The sequence below is a fragment of the Falco punctatus genome, assembly GCF_963210335.1.
Source record: "Falco punctatus genome assembly, chromosome: 1".
Lineage (NCBI taxonomy): Eukaryota > Metazoa > Chordata > Aves > Falconiformes > Falconidae > Falco > Falco punctatus.
The window spans coordinates 120,605,211-120,630,087 of NC_137580.1; the positions used below are offsets into that span (position 1 = coordinate 120,605,211).

The 24,877-nt window shown below is 50.2% G+C and overlaps 1 protein-coding gene across 24 annotated transcripts in view; it reads left to right on the forward strand.

Moving 5' to 3' along the window:
* Window positions 1-24,877, forward strand: part of CACNA1G (calcium voltage-gated channel subunit alpha1 G) — a 155,690-nt gene that overhangs the window by 63,856 nt on the left and 66,957 nt on the right. For all 24 annotated transcript variants that reach the window (XR_013928504.1, XR_013928505.1, XR_013928506.1 and 21 more), the window contains exons 8-14: window positions 1,111-1,921; window positions 2,010-2,054; window positions 3,430-3,794; window positions 18,232-18,383; window positions 18,931-19,116; window positions 20,257-20,371; window positions 21,080-21,235. Coding sequence is in view for 21 of the 24 variants with exons in the window: in XM_080389608.1 (XP_080245734.1) it covers window positions 1,111-1,921; window positions 2,010-2,054; window positions 3,430-3,794; window positions 18,232-18,383; window positions 18,931-19,116; window positions 20,257-20,371; window positions 21,080-21,235 (1,830 nt within the window). In the remaining 3 variants the exon portion in view is untranslated. The remainder of the gene's footprint in view (window positions 1-1,110; window positions 1,922-2,009; window positions 2,055-3,429; window positions 3,795-18,231; window positions 18,384-18,930; window positions 19,117-20,256; window positions 20,372-21,079; window positions 21,236-24,877) is intronic.

A 24,877-nucleotide genomic window follows, 5' to 3' on the forward strand; every position in this document is an offset into this window, starting at 1 on the left:
CCACAAAGGAGCCAACAGAGTTTCTGTGAGGTGGGCTCCATCATGGGCTTCATCTATGTAAGCAGAATTGTCTACCATGACTGGCTGAGCTCGTTGTCTAGACTCCCTTTATCGTCAAGGGTGAAAAATAGGTGCTTTAAGGGGGTGATTCATCTCCTGCAAAGGTAGACATCCAAAATAAATTAGATGCTTTGCAGACTTGATGTGCCTATTTCTCTCTTGACTCTAAAGGATCATTAGGTGCCTCACTCAGATGTAGCTGAGATAAGTGAGATGAGTCTCTTTCTTGCTGTCTAATTGGACTATATCCAGCAAAATAGCTGCACGTTGTCTGTTAGGCCATTGTGGGGATTTCTGCTCCTCATCAAACCAGGACTCAAACCCTGATGAGAAGGTAGGAGGTTGTTTAATCCATGATGCTCTTTCTAATTCATCTATTAGCTTCCCCCCAAAAGAAGCAATCCCTTGCTCTCATCATCCCCAAAATGACGAAGAGGAAGGGCAGGCAGTATTTTTCCAGATGCCGTGCGAGTAACGTTAGCAGTGTGTGATAGCCCGTTAGCACGTCAGTAATTCCCTGTGATCCAGGCTGGACTCCACAGAAGGCAGAACCTCATGAAACCCTCGTTGGAAATAAAATCTCCAAGCTGTGGGTACAGACTGCTGATGCCCTTGCGTAACAATCACCCGTAAATCCCGTTAGCAGGGGAAAGGGATCTGCTCACAAGCTGCCCACACACTGCCAGAAAAAATGCTGCTATCAGGAAGGCTCAGTGCATTCATCGTAATGCCACTAATTGTGATAATTACAACCGCTGTCTGTGGAGAGAGAAAAACACCATCTTAAAAGAGCAAAAGCTTTTTGTCAAAATAATCTTCTCTTGTCTTTGATCTCTGACGTCCTCCACAGAGTGCTGGCGTGGGAGTCCCTGGGGTGGGGGCTGGGGGGGTGAGTCAGCCCCTCTGTGCTTCCGGCTGGTGGTCCCCGCTGGGTGATGCAGGGGCTGGCTTGGGGTTTGCCCCTCGGTCCTTGTGCCAGGTGTGGGGTAAAGCAGGGCTATGGGGTGGGCATGGCCACCCCAAGGTGGCTGATGGCTCCTGTCCCCTTAGGTGGGCTCCTTCTTCATGATCAACCTCTGCCTGGTGGTGATAGCAACACAGTTCTCTGAGACAAAGCAGCGCGAGAGCCAGCTGATGAAGGAGCAGCGGGTACGCTACCTGTCCAACGCCAGCACCCTCGCCAGCTTTTCGGAGCCGGGCAGCTGCTATGATGAACTCCTCAAGTACCTGGTTTATATTGCCCGTAAAGGCAGCAAGCAGCTTGTGGAGGTCTACCGGGTGGCGGGTGTGAGGATGGGCTTCCTCACCAGCCCCACAAGCAAGGCAGGGACCGACCAGCATGCCAGGAAGCGCCGGAGCAGGAAGAGGTCCTCCGTGCACCACCTCATCCACCACCATCACCACCATCACCACCACTATCACTTAGGCAATGGGAACCTGCGGGCACCCCGCGCCAGCCCGGAGATCAGCGATGTGGAGACCAGTTCACTCCACAACGGGACCAACCGGCTGATGCTCCCCCCCTCAGCACCAAACCCCCACGGGACCCCCAGCGCCGCTCCCAGCAACACCGAGTCCGTCCACAGCATCTACCATGCTGACTGCCACTTCGAGCCGGTGCGCTGCCGGTCATCCTTCCCGCAGCCAGGCCTCGGCTTGCCGAGCCCAGAGGGGATCCCCAAGAACATCGTGGGCAGCAAGGTGTACCCCACGGTGCACCCCAGTACCTCCCACGAGATGCCGAAAGAGAAGAACCTGGGGGAGGCGGCGGTCGGTGCTGGGAGCAGCACTTTGACAAGCCTCAACATCCCGCCCGGGCCGTACAGCACCATGCACAAGCTGCTGGAGACGCAGAGCACGGGTGAGCCCGGGGTTGGACGTCAGTCTGAGGTTGCTTTGCAGAAATAAAAGCTATGACCTAATTTCTTTCTTTTTCTGAATCTTTTCAGGATTCTTTTCAGTCCACGTTACAGAGAAAGGCGATGGTTTTCCAGGTGAGGCCAACATGAATCTTCTGATCGACCTGATGCGTTTTATAGCCAAAAGCAGGGGAGAGGTTTCAACCTCCCACACTTCATACTTGCAAGAATCCAAGGGAAATTAATGTTGTCAATGAACCCATTTTCTTGCCCATCCCCATCTTCCTGTGAAACCAGCTTATTCTGCAATTACAGGGACTCTCCCCAAGTCCCTGTGTTCCCCAAATCAGCTAGAACGGGGCTCAGTGGCACTGAGCAGAGCTGGAGCCCAGCCTGGCCACTTCCAAATGGCCACATCCCTTCCTTGCTGAAACCCAGACGTTGGAGGTGTCTGTGTTGCCCACCACGTGCTGCAGAACTTGGGGATGGACATCTTCCAGATCTGAGTCCCAGCACATCCCTGAGTGCTGCGTAGCTCTGCTCCCTGTGGGAAACGAGGCTCAGGGAGATTGAGTGTCTGCTGTGCACGAGTGCTCAATGGCAATCGCAGGTGCCAAATATTAAAAATCTGTAATTTGCTCAGGAAGCCCGTAGCAGAGCCGGACACCCAGGGCAGCTTTCTTGGATCAGGGGTTTCATAATACCTTCACTGCAAGATGCTCCTGAGGTTTGGGAGCTCGGGCCAGTCTAGCCCAAACCCTCTCAGCCTCCAAGAAGGGTTCTGGCCAGGCTTTCCCAGGTGGTCAATGCCTTTTCCACCCCGCTGCAGTGGCATTGACCTTTCCAGCCAGGAGCTGTGCAGGGAAGAGACCAAATCCTGCCCCCAGCCCGGAGCTGCCCAGAGACTAAATACACAGAGCTGGGCTCCGAGCTGGTTTAGCACTGGGTTTTTATACATGCTGCTGTGCATGAGTCAGGAGTGTGTGTTGCAGATAGCCTCTCCCCTTGCAGCCAGCTGGCGGGATTTTGGGGGAATATCTTGCTGGTATTTTCACCCAGGAGCCACCTGGCAGCTGCCGTTGAGGGCAGTGTGTGGAGGGGGAAGCTGGTGATTTTGGAGCATCATCAACCAGCGGGAGCAGGAAAGGTGGCTGCTGGTGGTGGCACTCCTGATAATTACAGCCCGGAGCCTGCCAGGGCCAGGAGCTCATTGCTTTCTCCTAGCTGCCATGGCCAGAGGTATAATGAGGTGGGCTAGGGGTCCTGGGCTGGCAGGAGCTCTGCCTGCGGGCAGCTAAGGGGGCCTTGTGACTGGGGAGAGGGTGCTCAGGGAGCCTAGGTTTCACCTAGGGCTCTTCAACCCAGCAGGAGCCCTTCTCCCCTTAGGAAATGCCGTGTCAAGGGCGACAGCTTGGTGCTAACGGGGGCTGGGGGTTGCTCCCATGGCTGCCCACAGCCCCCTCCATCCTGGCTGACGGGCTGCCCTGCCCCTGCCCCGCTGGCATTTCAGGGCCCTGCCAAAGCTCCTGCACGATCTCCAGCCCCTGCACCAAGCTGGACAGCGGCTCCTGCCACCCCGAGAGCTGCCCTTACTGCCTCAAGGCGCTGGCGAGCGAGGCTGAGCTGACAGACAATGAGACGGCCGACTCGGACAGCGAGGGGGTCTACGAGTTCACGCAGGATGCCCACTACAGCGACCAGCGGGACCCGCAGCGGGGCAGAGCCCGTGCTCGGAGAGCAAGCCGGGTGCTGGCCTTCTGGCACGTGGTGTGTGAGACCTTCCGGAAGATTGTGGACAGCAAATATTTTGGCCGCGGGATCATGGTGGCCATTCTCATCAACACGCTCAGCATGGGGATCGAGTACCACGAGCAGGTGAGTGCTGTCTCGGTGGCTCCCAGTGCAGCGGGGAGGCAGGCGGCGTTATGGGTCCAAATCGGACTGCTGGCAGGATGGTTTGGGGCAAGAGGCATTGGGGTGCTGTGGGAAGGGTCCCAGGACAAAACAGGGCTGCCTTTGTCTCTAGTCTGCTTGGAGCTTGCAGGCAACAGTCACTCTGGCTGGTACCTAGCTGCGTGAGCTCGCACATCCCGGCCCTGCTGGGGATGCTCAGCACCGTGCCGAGACCACCGTCATGTGGGCAGCACCACGGGTTGCTGGATTCTGCGGTGTGGGGTCAAGGGGAGGAAGCAGCCGTTTGCCGCTGGATTAGTGCCAGCCTGGCAGTGCTGGCGGTGCTGCCGGTGGCTGTGGGCTCCGCGCCCGGTGCAGCTGCAGGCAGGGAAGTCTACTGAATTTGCAGTCCCTGGAGAGGAGGTAACAAATGGCTTTGCCTCCCTGGTGAACGCTCCAGCAACAGTATGCTGAGTCCAAAATAGACTCATCGCTGGCTATTCCTCCACTTGATTATCTGAGTCCTTGCAGGCAAGAGGCTGCCTCTGCTCCAGCCTCTCACACGCTTGTTCCCCAGGAGCTTTTTCCTAGATACAGTCATTAAGACAAGGAGTTGCCACGTTTCTCTTGAAATGTCTCCATCAGGATGATGAGAGCTCTGTTTTGGAGAAGTGTTTGCATGGGCTGGTCTCACGTAGGTTTTGTGGCTGCTGCTGGTGGCACACCCGGCACGGTGCCCTTGGTCCTGCCGCAGGCATGGGATGGCTTGGTGCTGCAGGTGCATGCTTCGTTTGGGTTTGGGGTGAAGAGTTTAGTAGCAGGGATGCTGAGATGCTGCAAAACCTTGTTAAATACCCCGCCAATGCTTGAGGACCCCCAATGGCCAGCTTCTCCTGGGCTGCCAGACCTCTCCCCTCCCCAACAGACACAGGCACCCCTGTCCCAGTGCCAGCCTTTGCTGGGAGCTCCATTGCATCTCGAGTCATGGCTGTTCACTTTTTCCCCTTCCTGGCACATTTCACGTTTGCAGAGTCGCTCCAGTTGCACGCAGAGGCGTTTCTCCCACAGCTCCCAGTGGCAGTGGTGGTGGCTGCAGATCGGCTCCCCAGTCCTGTGTCCTCCCCTGGCATTAATGCCTCAACGACCAAACGCCGGGGAGACGTGGCTGTGCTAAATGTGTCCCTTCCAGCCAGCACCTTCTCCCTGATGTCCTAATACAGGCTGGCTGGCTGACTGTTGTTTTCAGTACACATTAACCAGCGATGCGCTCTGAAGTCCTGCAGGTTTCACCTTCCTGTGCTGCCCTTGGTGGGAGCTCTGCGGGGAAGCTCGAGCAATTCCACCTTTATTGAATAATAGCGGGAAGATCATCTCCTAAGAACCTGGGAGGAGGTGGCTCACAGAAACCAAACAACAGTTATAGTCCTCCTTTGGCTGCAAGGTGAAAGCAGATCTGTCTGTGCTGTGACTGCCCAAGGGGCAGGTTGTCCAAGGTTGTTGCCCTTTTTCAGGAGCACCTTTGGGAGAGGCTGGCGTAGGCTGCCACCGTGTGTGTACCAGGGGGACCATCCCATGGGGGGGTGGGGGGTGGGGTGGCTGAGCAAACTCCCATCCTCAAACACCGTAAAGGCAACACAGCTCCTTCATTCTTGGGCTCAGGGGAAATAGGGCAGCGGGGTGCTGGCCTCTGCCCTGGCCAGCGGTGAGTCCCAGCAGGCAGCTGGATGGGAAGAAGCAGATTTTTGTGGTTTTTGGGTAACAGGGTGAAGGGAGCTGATAAGCGTAGGGGGACTCCAGACGCTGTGGGTGGTTGCTTTCTTTGATGGTGTTTTGCAGCTACTACTGTTCCAGATTCCTTTCTCCCAGGCATTTGGAGTGAATAGTGGAGTTTGGTTTTATTAGTTCATCTGCTCAAAGCGGCGGCAGAGAGCAGAGAGGTGTTTTTCTGTAAACCCGGGAAGCTTTTAGTCTGCAGTTTCATAATCTGACAGTTATAAAAGCAGGAATTAGAGGGGAGAAATGCTGGACTGGGCCTTTCTGCAGATATTATAAACGTTGAAATACGATTTTTTTTGTTTCAAAGAGCCTCTCCTAAAAGTGCAAGTGACCAACCACGCCAAATTTATCTTTGTTTGGCTGATGTTTGCAAAGACATGAGGGGGCTTGAAGAGTACTTGACTCCATGACTTTCTATATTAAGCTTTCTGCTTATTTAATGAATATTTACCTCTTGGGTTTTTCACACAAGGATACCCTGGGCACCCTGGGCTATATTAGGATAAATACTTTCAGGACATGCTTTAAGGTGCCATGCGAAAAGCCTTGTGTTGTTTACCAGCATCTTACCAGAGGGGAGAGGATGCATTAGCAGCTACTCTGTGAGAGGAAGGATAGGCTGGTAGTTCCTCAATGAGGGAGAAGGCTTCTGCCTTCCCACCTGTCCCCAGCAATGTTGGGTGGGATTCAGCAGCGCCGGGACCACCAGAGCATCATGGACTTCAAGGCAGGAGCTGGTCTGCTGAGGTCCTCATTATAGCCAGGGAAGAAAAGTGTGCTCCTCTGGAGGCTCTGCATTTCACCTCGGGACAGGCATCCTGTAGGGACCTGCTTTTCTCTGTGGAGGATGCCTGGAAGACTGAAACAGTCTTTCAGTCACTTGTTTAATAGAGTCATCAGCCAGAGAAGGCCAGGTTGGGATATTTAGGATAAAAGTGGTTCTTTGGAGGCGTGTCACAATGAGTAGAAATTGGGAGTGTGTTGAGAACAGTGGCCCTCACCTCTCGCTATTTGCACTCACCCATCGATCAAGCTGGCCAGACTGGGAAGCCATGGCCAGGGGTGCTGGATGCACATACCAACAGCAGTTTGGGTCCCCAGCAAGCTCATTTCCTGCCCAAAGCTCCTCTCCACAGACCACCTTCCCCGGTAAAGTCATTGTCAACAAATGTTTTACCATCGTATGACTGGGGGTTCAGGAGCTGGGTTTCCTCTAAGCTCCTTCAGACACGAACTTGCTGACTTTCTCACTCAGCATCAGGTTGCTTCCACATGGTCCTTCCACGTGCGGGAGCCGTAGCTACACCTGACCGGGCTTAACTCTGTTTCTGCCCATCCTCTCCACCCTCCCAGCTCTGACTCTTGCCTTTCTCATGACTGCTGGGTTCCGTGGGAGGAAAGCAGAGCGGTTTGAGGTGCACATAGCACTCACCACGTCGCGGCTGCTGGGCAGCAGTGTGAAATTTTCCATCAGGGAAATGACAACCAGATTGCCGCAGATTATTAATGTGACTGCTAAATAGCTTGTTTTTCTATGGAGATGAAGCAAAATGCAGGTAGAAACTATTAGCTTTGGGTAGAGGAGTATAAAGGTGATTTAGAGGTAGACTCTGGGGGATTTTAAATACACTGTTGAACCAATTGACTGATTCGCCTTAGGGAAGCTGAGAGTCTGCAGCGCTGCGGGTTCAAACGGCTAGGGCTTTGCAAAAGCTTGTTCTGCCATAGAGCAGGAGTAAAATGTGCTGCTAAACCAGAAGGTTTCTGTGCTGCTTTTCCCCCCAGCCCTGGCTGTAAGCCAGACTGTGTTCCATAATGTGCTGCCTTTTTTTTTTCTTCTTCTTTACCCCCCCCCCCCCCCCCAAGTCCTTCTTTGGAGTGAAATGCAAAGGCTTTAGTACAAGGCGTGATGTTGGACTCCTCAGCAGGGGAAAGAATTCGGCAAGGGCTTCCTTGAGGAAGGGCTTTGGGGTTTTGTTTTTGTTTTTAAAATCTGGTTTGCATTGAGCTGCCTGGCTGTTCCGATTTTCCTTGTCTGAACTCGCATTGTATGAACTATACCCTACATATTCATTTGTTTAAATAGTGCTTGAATTTCAGCCGCCGTCTCTGCGGTGTTTTGCCATTGTTAACATAACAAGAAAGAGACTGGAGGGTCCTGCACTGGCCTCCCCAAAGCTGCAGTTGGTTCAAATCCATGGCTGGAGCTTGTGGGGACTTGGATCTAGATAGATCCAAACCTCTGGTGTCTCTGAAGGAAGGAAGAGGAAATTGGTGCAGACCTGTAGAGAACTTTTTGTTAATTTTAAAAAGCAAATTGGAGAGATGACAGGGGTGAATGACTCTCTAGGACAGCACCCAAGGAGAAAAGCTCATCACCTGTGGGAGACAGTCCTTCAAGGAAGTGGGAAGAGGCGATGCCTGACATCACCCTGTCAGGAGGATAACCGGTGGAGCCCCCCTCCAGCTACAGCAAGGTGCTGTAGGAATCCACAAAGCAGCAGTGCCCTGAACCAAGGTGTGCAACCTCCATCTGCAGATGGAAGGAGCAGCCAAAGCCTGTGGTAGTATCTCAAGCTGATTTCCTAGTGCATCTCACTGCAGGAGCCTGAAGTGTACGCGGCACAGATGATGTAAAGTTGTCACTGGTAACATTAAGATCTAATAGCTGCTGCGGCATGGAAATATCAACCATCTGTGCCAAAGTGTCAAAGGAAAGCTTGCTGGCAAAATGCATTAAAATGTCTATTTATGTAAACAGTTGAGGCTGGAGAACGTGGGAGTCATCTTAATCAGTGTCAGAGGACATGAAATTTTCAGGTATCCAGGATGATCGAGAGGGGAGGTGAAGGGTTAGAAAACCTGCCAGCATGGAGGAACCATTAGGCTCCAGGTTCAAGCATTAATAATAGTCACCCAAACAGTATTTATGTACTGCCTGAATTCAATGTGCAGGGAAGAAGGTAACTAAAAATTATTAGCTGTCGTGATGCCCACTGATTGATTTCTCCACGTGGGAGGAAATTTTCATTGCTCCATGGAGAAGTGGTGTAATGGAGCTGGGCAGTGGGGATTTGGCAGGCTGGTGCCCCAGGTCTTGGGAAGTCTGTGCTAGTGTCTAAAGTCCTGGGCAGGCTGGAGGGCAGCAGGTCTGAATCCATTTGTGAGCACTGCCTCAAGCAATAAGGGCATCTGCATGATCAAAAGCACTTTGCTCCCAGGACTCAGTAGTCAAGAGCATCCTAATCTCCATCAGTTTAAGCCAAGTTGAACATGTTGCTGCTGGCCGCAGGAGTGGTGGAGGGCAGCTGTGGATTTGTCAGGCATATGGAGACTGCTTCTTTGACATCCCTACGTGCCAAAACGAGATCTTGGCAAGTGCTCATTCACCTCCTGAGGTGGCTGTGTAGGATCCAGGGATGAGCTGCAGCTCGCAGGGTGTGTGCTGCCCAGCTTGCCCTTGTCTGGCTGCTTAGGACAGTCAGGGACAACACTGTGTCCCCTCCAACCTCTACAGCTCCATGTCAGGTCGATCCAGGACATCTGAATTTTGGCTTCTTTCATGCATGTGGATTTGTGTCAAGCCTCCAGGTCAGGAAGGAAGGGAATCCTATTTCTGTAAAATATTTTTGGTGTCTCTTGCAGCTCATCTGAATTGTTTCCTGCAAGTGCAGGGACTCAAAGATCCATCCTACATCCAGGCAGCAGCTGGTGCTGCACCAGGGGCTCTCTGCATCCCACACTGATGCAAACCGGTATCGTACCCCCTTAACGCTGTATCTTGGCTGCTTTACTCCAACTGTGGCCTTTAAAAGCATAGCCCAACTTTTCTCTGTGGTGAAATTTCTAATGTGGTGCTTCCCTGTATGATTCTGATTAGGCTTTGATTCAGGAAGGCACTTACACATGTGTGTGCATCCCTTAAGTCAGTGCAATAGCCTTTCCCTGAGCAACCTCCCATTGCCCCAGGAGCTTTCCTGGGAGCTCACAAGGTTCCACATTCACACACCATCTTCTCTTCCTAGAGGTATCTCCACTTCCACTTCAGTGCATATCCCATGTCTCTATTTAACTCCATTACACATCTCTCCAGCCCTGTGCCAGCTACTCTTAGCCAAGCGATCAAACCTTTGGCAGCGTGGGAAGGCTTTCCCTCCCTCGGCGTCTGCTGGCTCTGCCCAACACGGGGCTTGTTGCTAGCATCAACTTCATTTCTCAGTACTACAGCTGCACAGGACGTTCCCATGGTAGGAAAATGAGGTGCCTTATAGATTTGCATGTGCCGTATTCAATTAGCTCCTGCTTAAGCAGAAATTACTCTTATTAATGATTTGTTGTTGGAGACTGGAGGAGTCAAGTCAACGCTAATGGAAGTCATCAGAGCTGTTAATCGCTAGGATCACTGACTTCAAAACCAGCTCTCTGTTTGCTGTTGGGGGTAATTCTTTTTATGGACCTCTGGGGTTCTTCCACTGCTCAGTGATTTGAAGGGTTTATGAGGTCTTGTAGGAACTCGCATGTTTTAATTGACTTGCTCACGTAGCTCTTCCAGGCTGCCATGCACAATACAGGGGTACCATGGACCTCACAGTCATTAAAAAAATGGGCTGTGCCTATAAAGCAGACTTTATCCTGGTTCCAGAGACTGAACGATTTGAAAATTAAATGATATTTCATGCAGCTGGAAAGTGTATGGGGTTTTTATCAGATAATTCAGTTCTCTACTTTAGAGACGAGTCTGTGTGGATTCTTTGACATCTACTAAAAGTTTTCTTCAGCTCCCTGGATGGGGAGCTGTAAGTGTCAATCCTTTCCTGTTAATTTAGTTCAGAGGCTGGAAATACTTGGGCTGCCTTAGATCCTATCGTTACAGCTGTTGTTTCAGCTGCCATCCCTACCCTCGTGTTATCTCTGCTCAGGCAGTGTTGAGAAGAGACTCCGGCTCAGTGAAATGGGAAAATGATGTGTGCTTTTGAAACTCTCTTCATCCCTGTGCAGATGAAAAATCGCTGCTCTCTGCAGATAGCTGGGCATTTCTCTCTGCTCCTTCTTTGATTATTGTGGTTGTTCCCCTTGGGTAAGAGCCAACAAACTCAGCTAGAGCTTCTGGAGCATCCTCAGCTTGCACTGGCAAATCCTATTGTCTTTAAACACTCCTGATTGCTGATTATTGGTGATTTCCCAGGGATCAGTCCATTTTTTCCCTGATTCTCCTGGTTGGGGTTGGTCCCAATGCTGTTGGTGCCCACGATTCTGCCCTGCTGCTATCCGTGTCCTCGCGGAGCCCCTTCCCACCGCGCTCAGCCCCCAGCAGGAACAGGGACAAGAGCTGCGCACTTTTTCCCTCGTCTCTGCTGGATTTAAGCTGTTTGTTATAATTGTTTTTTTGCTGATGTTAGGAAATGACCAGCTTTTCCCCCATGGATGTCTGTCAGCATTAGAGATAGTGTTACCAGCATCAGAAACCCAGGTTCAGCAGAACTGTGCAGGAGCCGTACTGAGTTAGCCTTTTTCTTTCTCCTTTTTTTTTTTTTTTTTATTTCCTCCCTCCCCCGGTACCTTCTCAAGTACTAATGGGGAGATAAATTTCAAAATTGGTTTAGATTAACTAGAAATAGAGGGCTTTAAATCTCAAGTACTTACAAGGTGTGACCAAGTGGAAATGCAGCTTTTGTTCAGCTTAAGCTCCTTGGAAACCTGGGCAGAGGGATGAGCCAGTGCATGTTTTTCTTGCATTTTCTGGGATAATATTCATCCAGAAATCTCAAGCTAAAACAGATAAGGAGTTCAGGCAAGTATATCTGCTGTTGCCTCCTGAGAGCAATTGAAAGATCCCGCTCCCAGGGCTTGGGGTAGGAGAGCATGGTCTGTATGTCCTGTTTGTGGTCCTGGGCAGGGATAGTTCATGGCAGGTCCCTTCATGGCTGATTGATGAGGTTCTCCATCGTGCTCGGGGCTCATCCCCTCATTTGTGCCCCAGGTTCAGGGTGTTTGGGAGGCAGAGGTGCATGGGGACACAGCCCTGTATGGGCAGTCGGGGCCAGGGAATTCTGTTGTTGGCCATGGATGGTCAACAAGGATGTGGTGGAGAGGAAGGTTTTGCACCAGAAGGTGCTGTGTCCATGGGCCTCAGCTCCTTCCTTCTGCAGGTGTGGGATGAGAAGGGACATTGTTACCTGGCATGGGGAAGAACGGGTGGGGGTGAGGAGATTAGCAGTAGCGGTGGACAAGGAGTCCCTCCGGTGCAGACAGCTCTGATTCCTGCGAAATGAAAGCTGCTTTCTTCCCTTTCTTAGAGCGTTACTTGCCGTGGCATGAAATATTCAGCCCATAACAAAATCCTCCTTTCCCATGTGGTGATGGGATGAAACTGGACTTGTTCTCCTGTCTGTCAAAGTATTTTCCTTTTAATAAATGCCTATAAATCCGAACTTCCCAGCAGTCCTCCTCCAGCCCACCAAGCACGCTGCCTTCTCTGTGTCTGCAGCCCCAGGAGGAGCAGAGCAAAAACAAATCTGCTCCCTTCGGAATTGTTTTCTTTAACCAATTTGGCAAAGGATGATCAGAGAAAGCCTCTTAGTCTATCGGGCTCTGATTTAAGCGCAGCTCAGGTTCCCGCTGCTGGACTCAGGACAATAGCTAAAGCCTGATGCCTTTTATGGAGCCCCAAAGACAATTGATGTCATCACTGAAAATATGCGTGGATTGAGTTTCTATTTATAAACTAGCAAGTGGCTCTGGAGTTAAGAGGAGCTGTATTTCCCAAAGGGAACCAAAGTGTTTTTTCGGATGGCCGTGGCTTAGCAGGTGCATCGATGGAGGGGGAATAACGTGGGTGCGATGAGAGCAGGGCACAGAAAAGGGTCACTGGTTGGCTGAGGACACAGCCATGAGCTATAAATGATGGGGAATTGGGTGTGGGAGAGGGCACAAAAAGGGCACCTCGTTTTGTTAATTAATAACTGCTTTTGTTCATCAGGATTTCTTGCGTTTTGCCCCAGGACTTGTGGTCTGGCTCCTGTTTTGAGGCAAACCCAGTGCGTGTCTGCTCCCAGGCGGAGGGTGGAAGGGCTCGTAACGGAGTGGTGTCAGGTTGAACATCACGTCTTTGTGTGACCCAGTTGATTTTTTTCTTATGTATATATATTAAAAATCTGCAAGTGATGAGTCAGTAAAATGTTGTTGGTGTTTCCTGTGAAATAGCTGAGGTCGGTATTTTCTTTCTGTGTTATTTTTCCTTAGTTGCCATGGTAATGATTTCAGAAGGGTTTTATTCTGCAGCCGTTTGAATGGGTTAGAAGTTTTCATGGTTTTCTGGATCCACTCGCAGAAGCAGAGCCCTCGGGATCAGGAGGGATCTGCTTCCTGGCCAGTCACCCCATCTGTGCTGTGGCAAGACAGAGTATTTTTCCTATTTTATTGTATTATTAACAATATAGAGAGGAAAGACCCTGGGATGCTTCTGCTCTTTTGAGCTGACATCCCCAGGGGCAGGGGCTGGGCAAGACCAGGTTTGGCCGCAGCCGGGGCAGAGGGGAAATGGGGATGGATGGATCCGTGCCAGACCTGCCCACGGCGCCGGGTGCAGGTCTGATGATGATGAAGACCTGTGCCATGCCTGTGCCTTATATGGGTCACGGCTGGAGGAAGGCGGGAGTAGAAGCCTTGTAAGCTCCGTGCACCATCTGCCAGGGCACTTGGTTGCACTTCATCACACAGCAGGGCTTGTCTTTCAGGAATCGGAGAACGCAGCCCCCGCGGGGCTTGTGCTTTTAATGACCCCAGGCCCTGTCCTCACCTTTTTCCCCACGTTGCCTTTGGCCTTGCTGGCTCAGCAGACCCCTTGGAGCCCTGTGCACAGGAAGGAGGAGTGTGTGCCACTGTCTCGTGCCCAGATGGAAATGGAGCACGTACCTTTCTGTCATCGGAAACCCAGCTTGTGAGCTTCTACTCAGTTTAAAAAAATATAAATAAATGACAAAATAAGAAATGCATTGCAGCCTATTCCTGAATGCTGAAAAACGGCAAGGTGCTGGTCCAGCTCTGAGACACCCCTCCAGGTGACTTTTAGTACCTGGGGACATCTTCTCTTGCCTCCTCCTGCGGCAGTGCCCTGCTGAGTGCCAGGCAGGGTGCAGGGAGCATCCCCTGCCCGCCGCCAGGCTCTGCACCCTGCCAGGCAGGGTTACGGCTGGGCAGGCGCCTGTGGCTCGCCTCCTCCCCGCCGCCTTCGTTTGCCGTGTGGTGTTTATGAGAGATGCTGTGCTGTCTGCTCCTATTTTATGTGCTGCCAGAGCTCGTCAATGTGCTGTTTGGTACATCAACAAATCGACACTACACAAACAGAGAGCTAACAGGGAATGATTTATCCAGGACACCACGTCTGTGTGTCCAGCAAGGCGAGGTGTCCTGGAAACAAAATTCAGTATTTGCCAGAGACTCATCAAAAGAGCCGGTGTTTCGTGCCACAGCTAAATCATGCTTGTATCTCACTCTTTCTGGGTGTTGCTCATTTAATCATAGGATGCTTTCCTTTTAATTAGTCACTGCTGCTACTGATGAGAGAATTAGCAGACTCCGCTTTTAATGGAGAAGCTGAGGCTGTGGCAGGTGTGCTGTAATTGGGGTGGTGGGCAGGAGGCTTTCTGCTGTAAAGAACCCCCAGGATGTGCACTTCAGGCTCTACTTCCCTGCAAAATGCACTTTCCTGGAGGGGTTTGTTTTCCAGATATATCATTTAGTTGCAGGATGCTACCTCCCCTGCCTGCCGTGTTGTGGCCCTTGGAGGGTAAAGCTGCTTGATTTTACTGGGTCTTTTCCTCCGCGCCTGGTGAGGACCTGTGGAGCTGGTTGTATGTCAGTAGTTGGTGACTCTTCGAGGTACATTAAGTCTAGAGCTGATCAATATCGTTTTGATTAGATGGTTGTTGTCAGAAAATAGCAGTTTATCAAACTTGAAGCCGCCCATGGGAGGGGAGCGGTTCAGTGAGCTAGTTTTACAAAAATAAGTTATTGAAACACATTGTCTGAGAGATCTGAAATGTTCATTTGAACAGTTGGGGAACAAAAAGTTCCATGTTCTTCTCCAAGCTGACTTTTATTTATGTGTTTTAATTTCACTTGATTTACAGTACAGAGTAAATGGTTAAGGGAATAGGGACTGAAATGGAGGGGAAAGCTTTCAAAATTTTGGGTACAAAGTGTTTCAGTTTGCCTGTTCTGAACCTCTGTATTCCTGTTTGGGATGGGATGACAATTTCAGTTCCCACAGGAGAGAAAAGCCCCTTTCCTGCTGTGTTGCAATGATGTCTAAGGAGAGATGTCTCAGACATAGTTATGATTTCTCTAGAGCAGAAGCATTTCATGAACAGTCCCGTTATCCGTGTGCATCTCTGGCTGCATGGAAATCCTGGCATTCTCAGAAGTGTTTGACTCCCCGCTGCCTGGCTATGTTCCCCTTGGGCAGGGTCATGATCTTAGCCAATGTCTGTTTTATAAATATTTACAAATAATTCCCGGTGGTGCTTGTGGCAGGGGTCTGGGCAGGTGCCCTATGGGCTGGCTGCAGCAATGTATGCCTTTCAGGGCACTCCTGAGCCCCCCTGGGGACCCCCTGAGTGGAAGTGAGGGGCTTGGGGAGAGAGTCCTTCAAAAATCCTCTGAGTACTTTGCATTGCCCCTTCTCATCTGTTTAGGGATGTGTTGTTTCCTGAAGCAAAATAACTCCTTGATTTCAGCTGGGTCTGGTTGTCCTGTGCTTCCAGCAGATGCTTCTCTCCCCCTCCCCTGGCAGAGCCCCAGGCTGCCCTGGAGACCCTCCTCTTCTCCCAGCAGAGTGAAAGGGAAGCTTTCCCTTCCTCTTTTGACCCATTTTGGCCATTAATCTGGGATTTTTTTGATATTACTTCTCACCTCTGGTTCAGGAGGTCCCACTCTTCATTTTGTATTATAGACGCCCAAAGTCTCAGATATTAAAAACTGTTCCCTGTGAAGGAAGTGGAAGAGTGTAGGGAGGAGGAGCAGCCCAGGGCCAGGTGGCTTTTTCGGAGGGAAGCAGTGGGAGATGGATGGATCCAGTGCTGCTGCGGGTGCTGAGCATCACCACGCTGCACGGGCTGACCCATGGCCTTTCTGGGCCATTGCCAGGGATATTTGGGGCTCTTGTGAGCCAGGTGAGCTGGGAGGGGTGCTCCATGGGCTGGGGTCTCATGGCCCACCCAGTGGGTGCTGGGGGTCCTGGGAGAGTTGCAGTCTAAGCTCTGCTCCCCACATCGTGAAGCTGTGTCCTCCCAGCCAGATTTACAATCCCATAACATCTCCAGCCAGAAGGTGCTCACAAGGTGCAAAGTTTCATTAATCCATGCTATTAACACAACTTCCCTGCCAGGGCTGATTGGGTTTTCCGTGTCAGCCCCCGCGGGGAAGGGATGCGGCCGCTGTGGTTGCTGCTGGGCGCTGCTCACTCACCGAGGGACTTAACCAGGTCGCGCCTGCAGGGACGGTTGGATGTGGCAGCGCGGCTGCAGGGGGGGAGCAGAGGGTGGAAGTCAGCCTTCGGGGCCCAGGTTAGTGGTGCTGATGGATGAGAAGGAAAGCTTCCAGGAACATGTTTCCTTTCCAGCAGTATCGCTGCGGTAATGATAACGGCACAGCCTGCTTCGGTGCTGGGGCGCTTGTGAATGAGTTGGCATTTTTTTTGTGACTAATGTAGACTTTCAGCTATTTGAAATTGTCCTGAGGTGCAGCTTGACATATAAGTTCTTGGCCTATTTATTACTTTGTGTCTGAGTGTTCCCATAGGTATATGATTTTAAACCAGGGCTGCATTTAATATCAGGAGCTGGAGCATTTGTATTTCAGCTCCAGATCAGTGAGGAGGCGATTTAGGCTGTAGGTCCAGTGTGTTTGGCAAACTCTAGCCAAAGCATCCATTCCTGGGTGAGGATGTTTGATGTATAGGAAGCGTTCAACACCCCCTTATTTAATTTTTTTATTACTTTTTAATGCTGCTGTGTCCCCCTTTGCTATCCAATGACCATTGCTGTGTCATCACAAGCTCCCGCCAGCATCAGTGTAAGTCCCCAGGGATCATACAACCATGCTGAGACAGCATCAGGCCAATTTAGGTCACCATCTACCCTTGCACTGGGTTGGAGGAACCTGTTCTCCAAGGGCTTGGCCAGCTGTGCCTGGAGCCTTCAACCCTGAGAAAGAGTTGGATGATTCTGTGAACACCCACATGGATTTATCTGTTTTTTTGCCAAGTTTATCTGTGAGCTTTTGGTCACTGTAGTTTCTTGGGACTTTGAAACACAGTTGAGCAAGTGTTGACCCTGAGCCACCCCCTGTCCTGGCTCCTACGGTGTTGCGTTGGGGCTGGGTCATCTCATGTCAAACCCTACAGCTTGTGAAGCAGCGTGTGCCATGGCGTTGCAGCTCCTGGTTGGTTGTAGGAAGTTTTTGGCCAGCCATGAAGGTGTTTCATGTCAGCTGTGGGAGCAGTCAAGAGCACACGTTGTGCGTTGGCTTCTGCTCATGGCATAGCTGCTGTGGGCTTGTAGATCTGGCCATGACCCACCGTGGTGTTGAGGCATCTGAAGCTAAGGGGATTTAGACAAGTATCTGAGTGAGTTAAGTGCCAAACTACCCCTAAGAGGAGACCAGCACCCGCTGTGTGTAAGGTGTTTTACCAACTGTGCCAGCCCACTGCCCTGCGGGGCACCTCGGCGTTGCCGACACGACCCCGTGGCCGTCTGCCAGCAGGACGTCAGCTTCTGATTTTAACAAAGCCTTTAAGTAGAAACACGCAGTTGCGGGTCTGTGTTGGGGTTAAATGGGGAGAGGGGATCTGGTACTGCAGATTCTGCTCCTGCCTTTGCCACTGACTGATCCTAAACAGACTACACCACCGGTTTTTGTCTTCTGCCATATGTTTTCCAATAATGCCCGCCCACCCGTCGGGGAAAGCACAGCACTGGGTGTCTGCAGGCATTGTTGGGAACCCTCTGTGAAATATGCTAGGAAAACATGAAAGGTATTAATTTATGTCTAAGATTAGTGGAAGTCTGTTTGTTACGGTTTTTTCATACCTCTATTTTTAGATTGCCAGTCTGGAGTGCCAGGATTGGTCCCTTCCCCATTAGCAGTATTTGGGGCCTCCTGATAATGAGGTTTTTGAGCCATTCCACTTATATCACCTCAAGTCTCTGCTTTTGAAAAACCTTAGCTTAAACCTTTTGACGAGATGCTAAATAAAAAGACAGGCCCTAAAAGAATATTTATGTGACAAAACGGTCCAGCTTTCCTTTCTGCTCAAGGCAAATTGGTTTGGAGGATGTGAAAGCGTTAAGGCTCAGTACATGCCACTTCTCCATAAACCTCCTGAGGTGGTACTAAAGCTGCGATTAACGTGAAGTCCATGTCTGGATTTACCTGCTCAATTTACAACGGGTGTATAAACCTTAAATACTCTGATAGTATTTTTCTTCTCTCTCCTGGGCTTTGAATGAGCTATTGCCATTTTCTTGCTACACCATCAGCATTGGAATTCCTATGCTTGCAGTACTGGGGCTTGTATTTCCAGGTGTGATCTCGGATACGGAGCTGTGCTGCTTACTGCCTCCCTTTCCTCCTCTTTCCCCAGCCGGAGGAGCTTACCAATGCCCTGGAGATCAGCAACATAGTCTTCACAAGCCTCTTTGCCCTGGAGATGCTGTTGAAAGTCCTCGTTTATGGTCCTTTTGGCTACATTAAGAATCCATACAACATCTTTGATGGGATCATCGTGGTGATTAGGTACAAACCTAGAGCTTTCTTTATGTGTGTTTCTCCTCATTGGGCTGTTTAATTAAACAGAAAGTAATGGAGATTGGGCATAAATACCTTCCTGTGACACTTTATACTTCTCTGCTGTAAATTAATGCACTTAGGCATGATTGCTAATACATATCTGGGGGTTATTTTACAATCATTTCAGAGAGAGGCCCAAGCAGAAAGCGATCAGTCCCAATGTCCTGGGAAAGTCTAGGATCCAAATGGTACGAGCAGTGCCCGATTAAGTAGCTCTGGGTTTTTTGGCATGTGCAAAGGCTATAATTGCCCCTGCAGCTGCAGGCACTGATTTGCAGGCATGTTTTTGACACTCTGGTGTCTAGTCTAGGGGCTCTGGCTCTGCTCTTTGCAAGCCTGGATGGAGTCCAGCTCGCTGGGGGCATTGGCGGTGTGTCTCTGCCCGCTTTCCATCCCTCTTCTCTCTGAATTTCAACCTCTCTTTGTATCCTCTCTGTGCTTTTGTGTTAGACTTGGTTGTCTCATCCTGCAATGACCTTTTTTTCTTCCTCAGCGTGTGGGAGATAGTGGGCCAGCAAGGTGGGGGGCTCTCGGTCTTGCGAACCTTTCGGCTCATGCGAGTTTTGAAGCTGGTCCGCTTCATGCCAGCCCTCCAGCGCCAGCTCGTAGTCCTCATGAAGACCATGGACAACGTGGCCACCTTCTGCATGTTGCTGATGCTCTTCATCTTCATCTTTAGGTGAGTGCTTCAGATTCCCCATCCAGACATTGCTCTGGGTTTTTAGGTGGGATCCCATGGTGGGGTATGACTCTTACCAGGACATGGTCCCAGGAATGGCATCACTGGCCGGTGCTGGCGGTGGCTTGCTGCCCTGACTAAATTCTCTTAGCTCTGGCCAAATGAAACATCTGTCTTTGCAAGATGATTTGCAAGGAAAATCTTTCAGCTGGATGATTCCTTGACATCACCCCAAGACAGCGGTCCCATTACTGACTAGCAGAAAGCCTGGTGCTAAAAATGTTGCCAAGGAGAGGGTGATGTTCCTAAAATAATCTGTGGTGGTGCTTGTGCTCTTGCATGGCCTTTTCTTTCAAGAAGTGGAAATGTTAGAAATTGGCTTCATGTAGCCCCAGATTGTTGGATTTCATTCTAATTTTTGAGGTGTCTCCTTGTAACAGCCGACTCTGGTGTTCCAGCAATGCAGGCACTGGGAAAGCTGAAGAAAGCTAGTTTCCTCCATGGAATAATGTCCCTTCTCCCAGTGAGATGTTTCACTCCAAGACCACCATTTGTAGCTGCGGTGCTCAATAGAGCTGCAAATAATTCAATTATTCAGGTTACTGGCAGAGAGCAGGGGTAAACAGATTATTCTTTTAGTATCAATCTGAAATGAAAGGTATTCTGTTTCCTTGCCAAAATTGAAAAAGCTGTTTCAGGTCCCCTGATATGTCTCATTCAGGCATGTCACAGAAACCCTTTTTGTCTTCCTAATTTGATTTCAGCATATTTTGCTGAAAATGTGTCATTGCAAAACAGAAAGTCAAAACATTTTGTTTAGAAAATGTTGAAAGACAATGCTTTGACTTAAAAAACCAAAGCAGAAGAAAAAGAAGGAGCAGGCATACTTTTTGGTTGAAACTCTTTGATAGGTTTGACCCAAATTCACAACTGGCCTGCACGATCTCAAGGTGTGTTTTCAGTGAACAAATGATTCCTCTTTTTAAAAATAAAAAAATTAAAATTAAAAAAATTAAAGATTTTAAAAAATAAATTAAAAAAAGCCTGCCCAGGTGAAATGAGGAGGCAGTCAGCCCTGCTGTATGATTGCTGGTTGGTACTGTGGTCCTCCTGCGAGCCCCTGCTTTCCCTTCCGTGCAGCATCCTGGGGATGCACCTCTTTGGCTGTAAGTTTGCTTCAGAGCGCGATGGAGACACGCTGCCCGACAGGAAGAACTTCGACTCCTTGCTCTGGGCCATCGTCACTGTTTTCCAGGTACCAGATGGAAAATGCCACAACTCATGTGCATGCTGGGATTGTTTCAGTGTTGTTTTCTGACCAAGCGTAGCAAAGCTCCTTGCCATGGAAGGGAGAGGACCCAAACCCACAAGTGCAGGAACACAGGGGGTTTCAGACTGTTTTCCAGAATAAATCAGAAAGCTAATGAGGAGGGGCTGCCGAGGCAGGGGGCTCTTGTGTTTGCAGGGTATGGGCTGGGTGGGTGACAGTAAATGCAGAGGGTGGAGATGGAGAGGAGGACGACATCAGGACCATTCGCAGTGGTATTTTGGCAAAGAACAGAATTTGGTTTAAGCCCATAACTGATGTGTGCAGTTGTTTCTTCTAGCAGCTCTGAGCTCTGTAGCTGTGGGATTTAAGGAGGACTTTCAGCCGTTCTGGCTGAGGCAAGGTCTGGCTGACACTGGCAGCTGAACGTGTCCCTTTGTGCAGATGGGGGTCAGGGCAGTTTGGGCAGGGCCCTTATAGGTCGCGTGAGGGTCACTGTCACTTTGGTCCTGTCTCTTCTCTGGCTCAGAAGATGGCTTGGGCCAGATTTATATTCCTGTGGTTATGGCTACGGTGGATACTGCAAAAGTGGGGTGCTTGTCTGGCCCATCTGGAGCACGGATACCCAGCCAGGCTCAGGGAAAACAGCACGCTATCCTCCAGTATCTCCATTTTCCTGATATCTTTTCTCTGCAGATTTTAACCCAGGAAGACTGGAACAAGGTCCTTTACAATGGCATGGCATCGACCTCCTCCTGGGCTGCTCTCTACTTCATCGCTCTCATGACGTTTGGGAATTACGTTCTCTTCAACCTGCTGGTGGCCATCTTGGTGGAGGGTTTCCAGACAGAGGTAATGTCCTCACGCTCATCGTGCCTTTGCTTTCTTCTAAAGTTTCAGGGCCTCCAGATCCTGGAATGTGATTTCTGAGACAGACAGCAATACATTCACAAGAGTGGCACATGAAAAAAGTGGGGGAAAATAGTAGGTTGTCTTTTTTTCTTTCTTTTTTTCTTTTTTTTTTTTTTTCTCCTTAGCCACAGTGCGGTTTAACACAGTAAGTCCTCTAAACGAAGGGCTTAAATGAAAAGCATTGTTAGCGTTAATGCAGGAGTGGGAATTCAGCAGTGAGTCAGGCACTGCGGATGGGATCGCTGTTATGACAGTGTCTTTGAAACAATTCTCACTGCGTTTGTCAGCCAGGAAACTTAGGCAGGCTGGTAAGAGATTAGTGACACGATTATCTTTTTTGATGGTATGTGTTCACGGAGCTCTTCCCGTTCCAGCCCTGCAATGTTCTGCACTCTTTAACGTACATGATTTCTGGTGTCTGCCATCTGTTTCCTTGGCCTGGGAACTTCCATGAGACATCCTGGATTGCTGGAGGCTTTCATGGAAGGGCAGGGGGGCACCTGGGTTTGAACTCAATCTTTATTTTCATCCTACTGCCTTCCCAACTGTCCAACTTGGAGCAAGTGAACGTGTCACCCAGCCCCCAGAGTGGGGGACCCGCGATGCTCACCCGCTCTCTGCAAAAATTGTCTGACTGTCCAAGAACATCAGTAAGGGGAGGGGACCTTTACACCCTGCCCAGGGGCTTGGAGAGGTAAATATAACCTGAAACTGCTCGCTGGGATCTGCTTGTATAGGCTGTGCTTTTACACACTGTCTCTGATTTTTATAAGCAGTCTGGGGTGACTGAGTATTAGTTAAAATTTGTTGCTTGGGTATCATAATATCCTACCACCCTATGAACAGCTGTGCACAAAACTGGTTTTATTATTCTTTTTGAAGCACAGTTTAGAGTTAAATTAATGGAGTTGTACCAAGAGATAGCAAGAAGAATTTTTTTTTCCTATTTTTATGTATCGTCTCTCTCCATGTTGGTGCTTTTCTTTTTTAATTGCTATTGTAGCTGTTTCTGTCTGTAAATCCTACCCCCCTCCTGCCCCATTCAGCCGAAGGGAAGGTCACCGCCAGGTTGTCCCAAATAGTACAATGTTCCCTTGCCTGAGTGAGAAGAGGTAAAAAGCTCCTTGTGATGACGGCTTCAAACCCAACCCTTTTTCTGTCCAGTTTAGCAAGTCGGTTCTCTGAAAGCTGATGGAAGTGAGCGCTCACCTGCTGTACCCACTACCTAGAGAAAAGGATGCAGCCTTTCAGTGCAGCCCCTTCTCCAACTCCTGGTCCTTGAGGGGGGCTGACACCTCTGGTCCTTGGCTCAGCCTGGATTTTCATGCTAGAGCATCCCCGTGCATGCCCGCTGGCATGCTCCCGCACACCCAGCTGCTGCACGCCTCTTTCCCTGGGCAGCGATTTATCTGCGCTCGCTTTGCGGCCAGCTGGTACCTTGGTGTAACTCCCTGTAAATTCCTGCCCTGGCTTAATGCGCTGCGATCTTATTCCATCATCACGTTCTTGAGGGTGCATCTTCCCTGGAGTCAGGGGAACCCCCTGCAGCACCCCCCAGGTTTGCTTTTGGTTGGTTTTGTAGCAGGGCTGTCCCATTGCCTGTCCTTGCTTCTCTTCTGCTGGGGCAGCGCCGGGCTGGTCCAAGCCAGCTCCAGGACTTCGGTGTAAGCTGCAAACGTGCTTTAAGTGCGGTGTAAATCAGGGAGTAACTTCTGATTCAGGAAAGCACTGAGATAGCCTGAAGCCAGTGATGCTTTGAGAGGTGAGGCCAGGGACCAGGATCCAGCGCCGCCTCCAAAGATCCGACCCTCCTGGGCCAGTTCTGCCCAGCCACGGCAATCCCACTGAATTTGCATCACATTTCTGTAATTTGTGACTCTGATTACAGTGCTGTTTTATATCTCAGGCTCTGATGATGGCATCTTCCTTCCACGTCCTTGTTACTCTGAGTTCTCCATGTTCTTCCAGTAGATTACAACAGGATCGAGAGATCCCGCAGCTCAACCCAAGTTTCTTGCAGCAGACAGGGAGCAAATGTCTGCTGGAGGTTGGGAGCCAGGTCTAGCGTTGCTGGTTAATGTTTATTCAGCTTTGCTGGTGTATAGCTCTGCAAACAGATCTGGTTTTTGCTAGCCAGCACGCGAAGATCCTCTCCTAAGCAGAATTAATAGAGAGATCATCTCTCGCTGTAAACAAACCCCAGAGTCTCCCTCCTGTGATTGCACTTGACCCCTCTTCTGAGTTTGGTGGTTTTTTTTATTCTTATTATTATTTTTTCCATTCTCCTTCAGATTTCTGGGCTGAAACACAATCCTGGGGCTGCAGCCTTTATCTCCCTGGTCCTTGAGTGCCTTTCCTCAATCTGCAAGCACCTCGTTAATTTTAGTGCATGGCTTTGCAGCCCCAGTTGCTAGGCAGCAGATGTATATAAGCAGTTGAGAAACAAAAAGGACCTGTTCCAAACTTTAAATATGGAGCAATATATTTTGCAGGGTTGAGCTTTTTTTTTTTTTTTTCTTTTCTCTTCTTTCTTTTTATTTGGTAACCCGCTTCTCTTGCAAGAGGCGCATGCATGACTTTATGCAACATGGTTATTTTTGACCGCGTGTTCTCTGGTTTAACTCGAGCCTGGAGCTGGTGCGGGGAAGGTGCGCGGGGGACTCCGTTTGATCGAGCTGCTAATTTAAAATTGCTGCCTGACCTCTGAGGTCCCTGCCCTGGGGACTTCTCTCTGAAGCAAGCAATGACTCCTCTTTGTCAGGCATAAAGCTCCTCTCCTGAGGCACTTCCTAATAATATTATCTCCAAAGTGTATTCTTCCATTGGTAATCCTCCTGGTTTCATGTCCCCTTGTCCCTGGCTGTCCTTGCTCATGGATTTGTTCCTTCCCCTCCTTTGTGTCCCTGTCCCTCCCTCCCTGGCACGCCAGGTCCTTCAGCCCCTCCATCCTTTCCTCTGTGGGACATTACCTGCTCTCTGGATGTAGCATCTCTGGAGAAATACAGCTTTGATTTCTTCCAGGCTTCAGCCAGAGGGAACCCTCCCTTCTCCTACAGCAGGGATCTTGGATGGTGTTTTTCTTGCCTCCCTTAGCTTTTGCATTCCTGGTTTCAATGGGATTATCCTTGTGAAGGAAAAGGGTTTCCATGTTTTCTCTTTTGAGAGCTTTTCCGTGTCAGTCTTTGTTACAACTGAAGACTTTGTGTTCATCACATCACTAGCAAGGTACTGTTGTCCAGACATCCTAAAGCTGATGGGTCTTCCTTAAACTCTTCATCTGAGCCTGGAGTGGGATGAGTTTTGCATCCCACATGGCAACTGGTGGAAAGAGCCATTGCCCTGTAGGCAAGAAATTGAGCTGGTGGGATAACGTGTGCCCTCCTGCCGTAGCACGTAACTTCCCACAGCCCCACGGGATGGGACCCGGCTCAGCCGTGCTGCCAAAACATGCAAACAAGCGTTGGGAGAGCCACCCTTAAGGAAGGGGAAGCACAAGGAGGTGAAAAATGATGTGTGCTTTCCAAGTGGGTAGGGGGAGACTGGCTTCTCGTGCTGTGAAGAGATGCTGGGGCATGTGCTGTG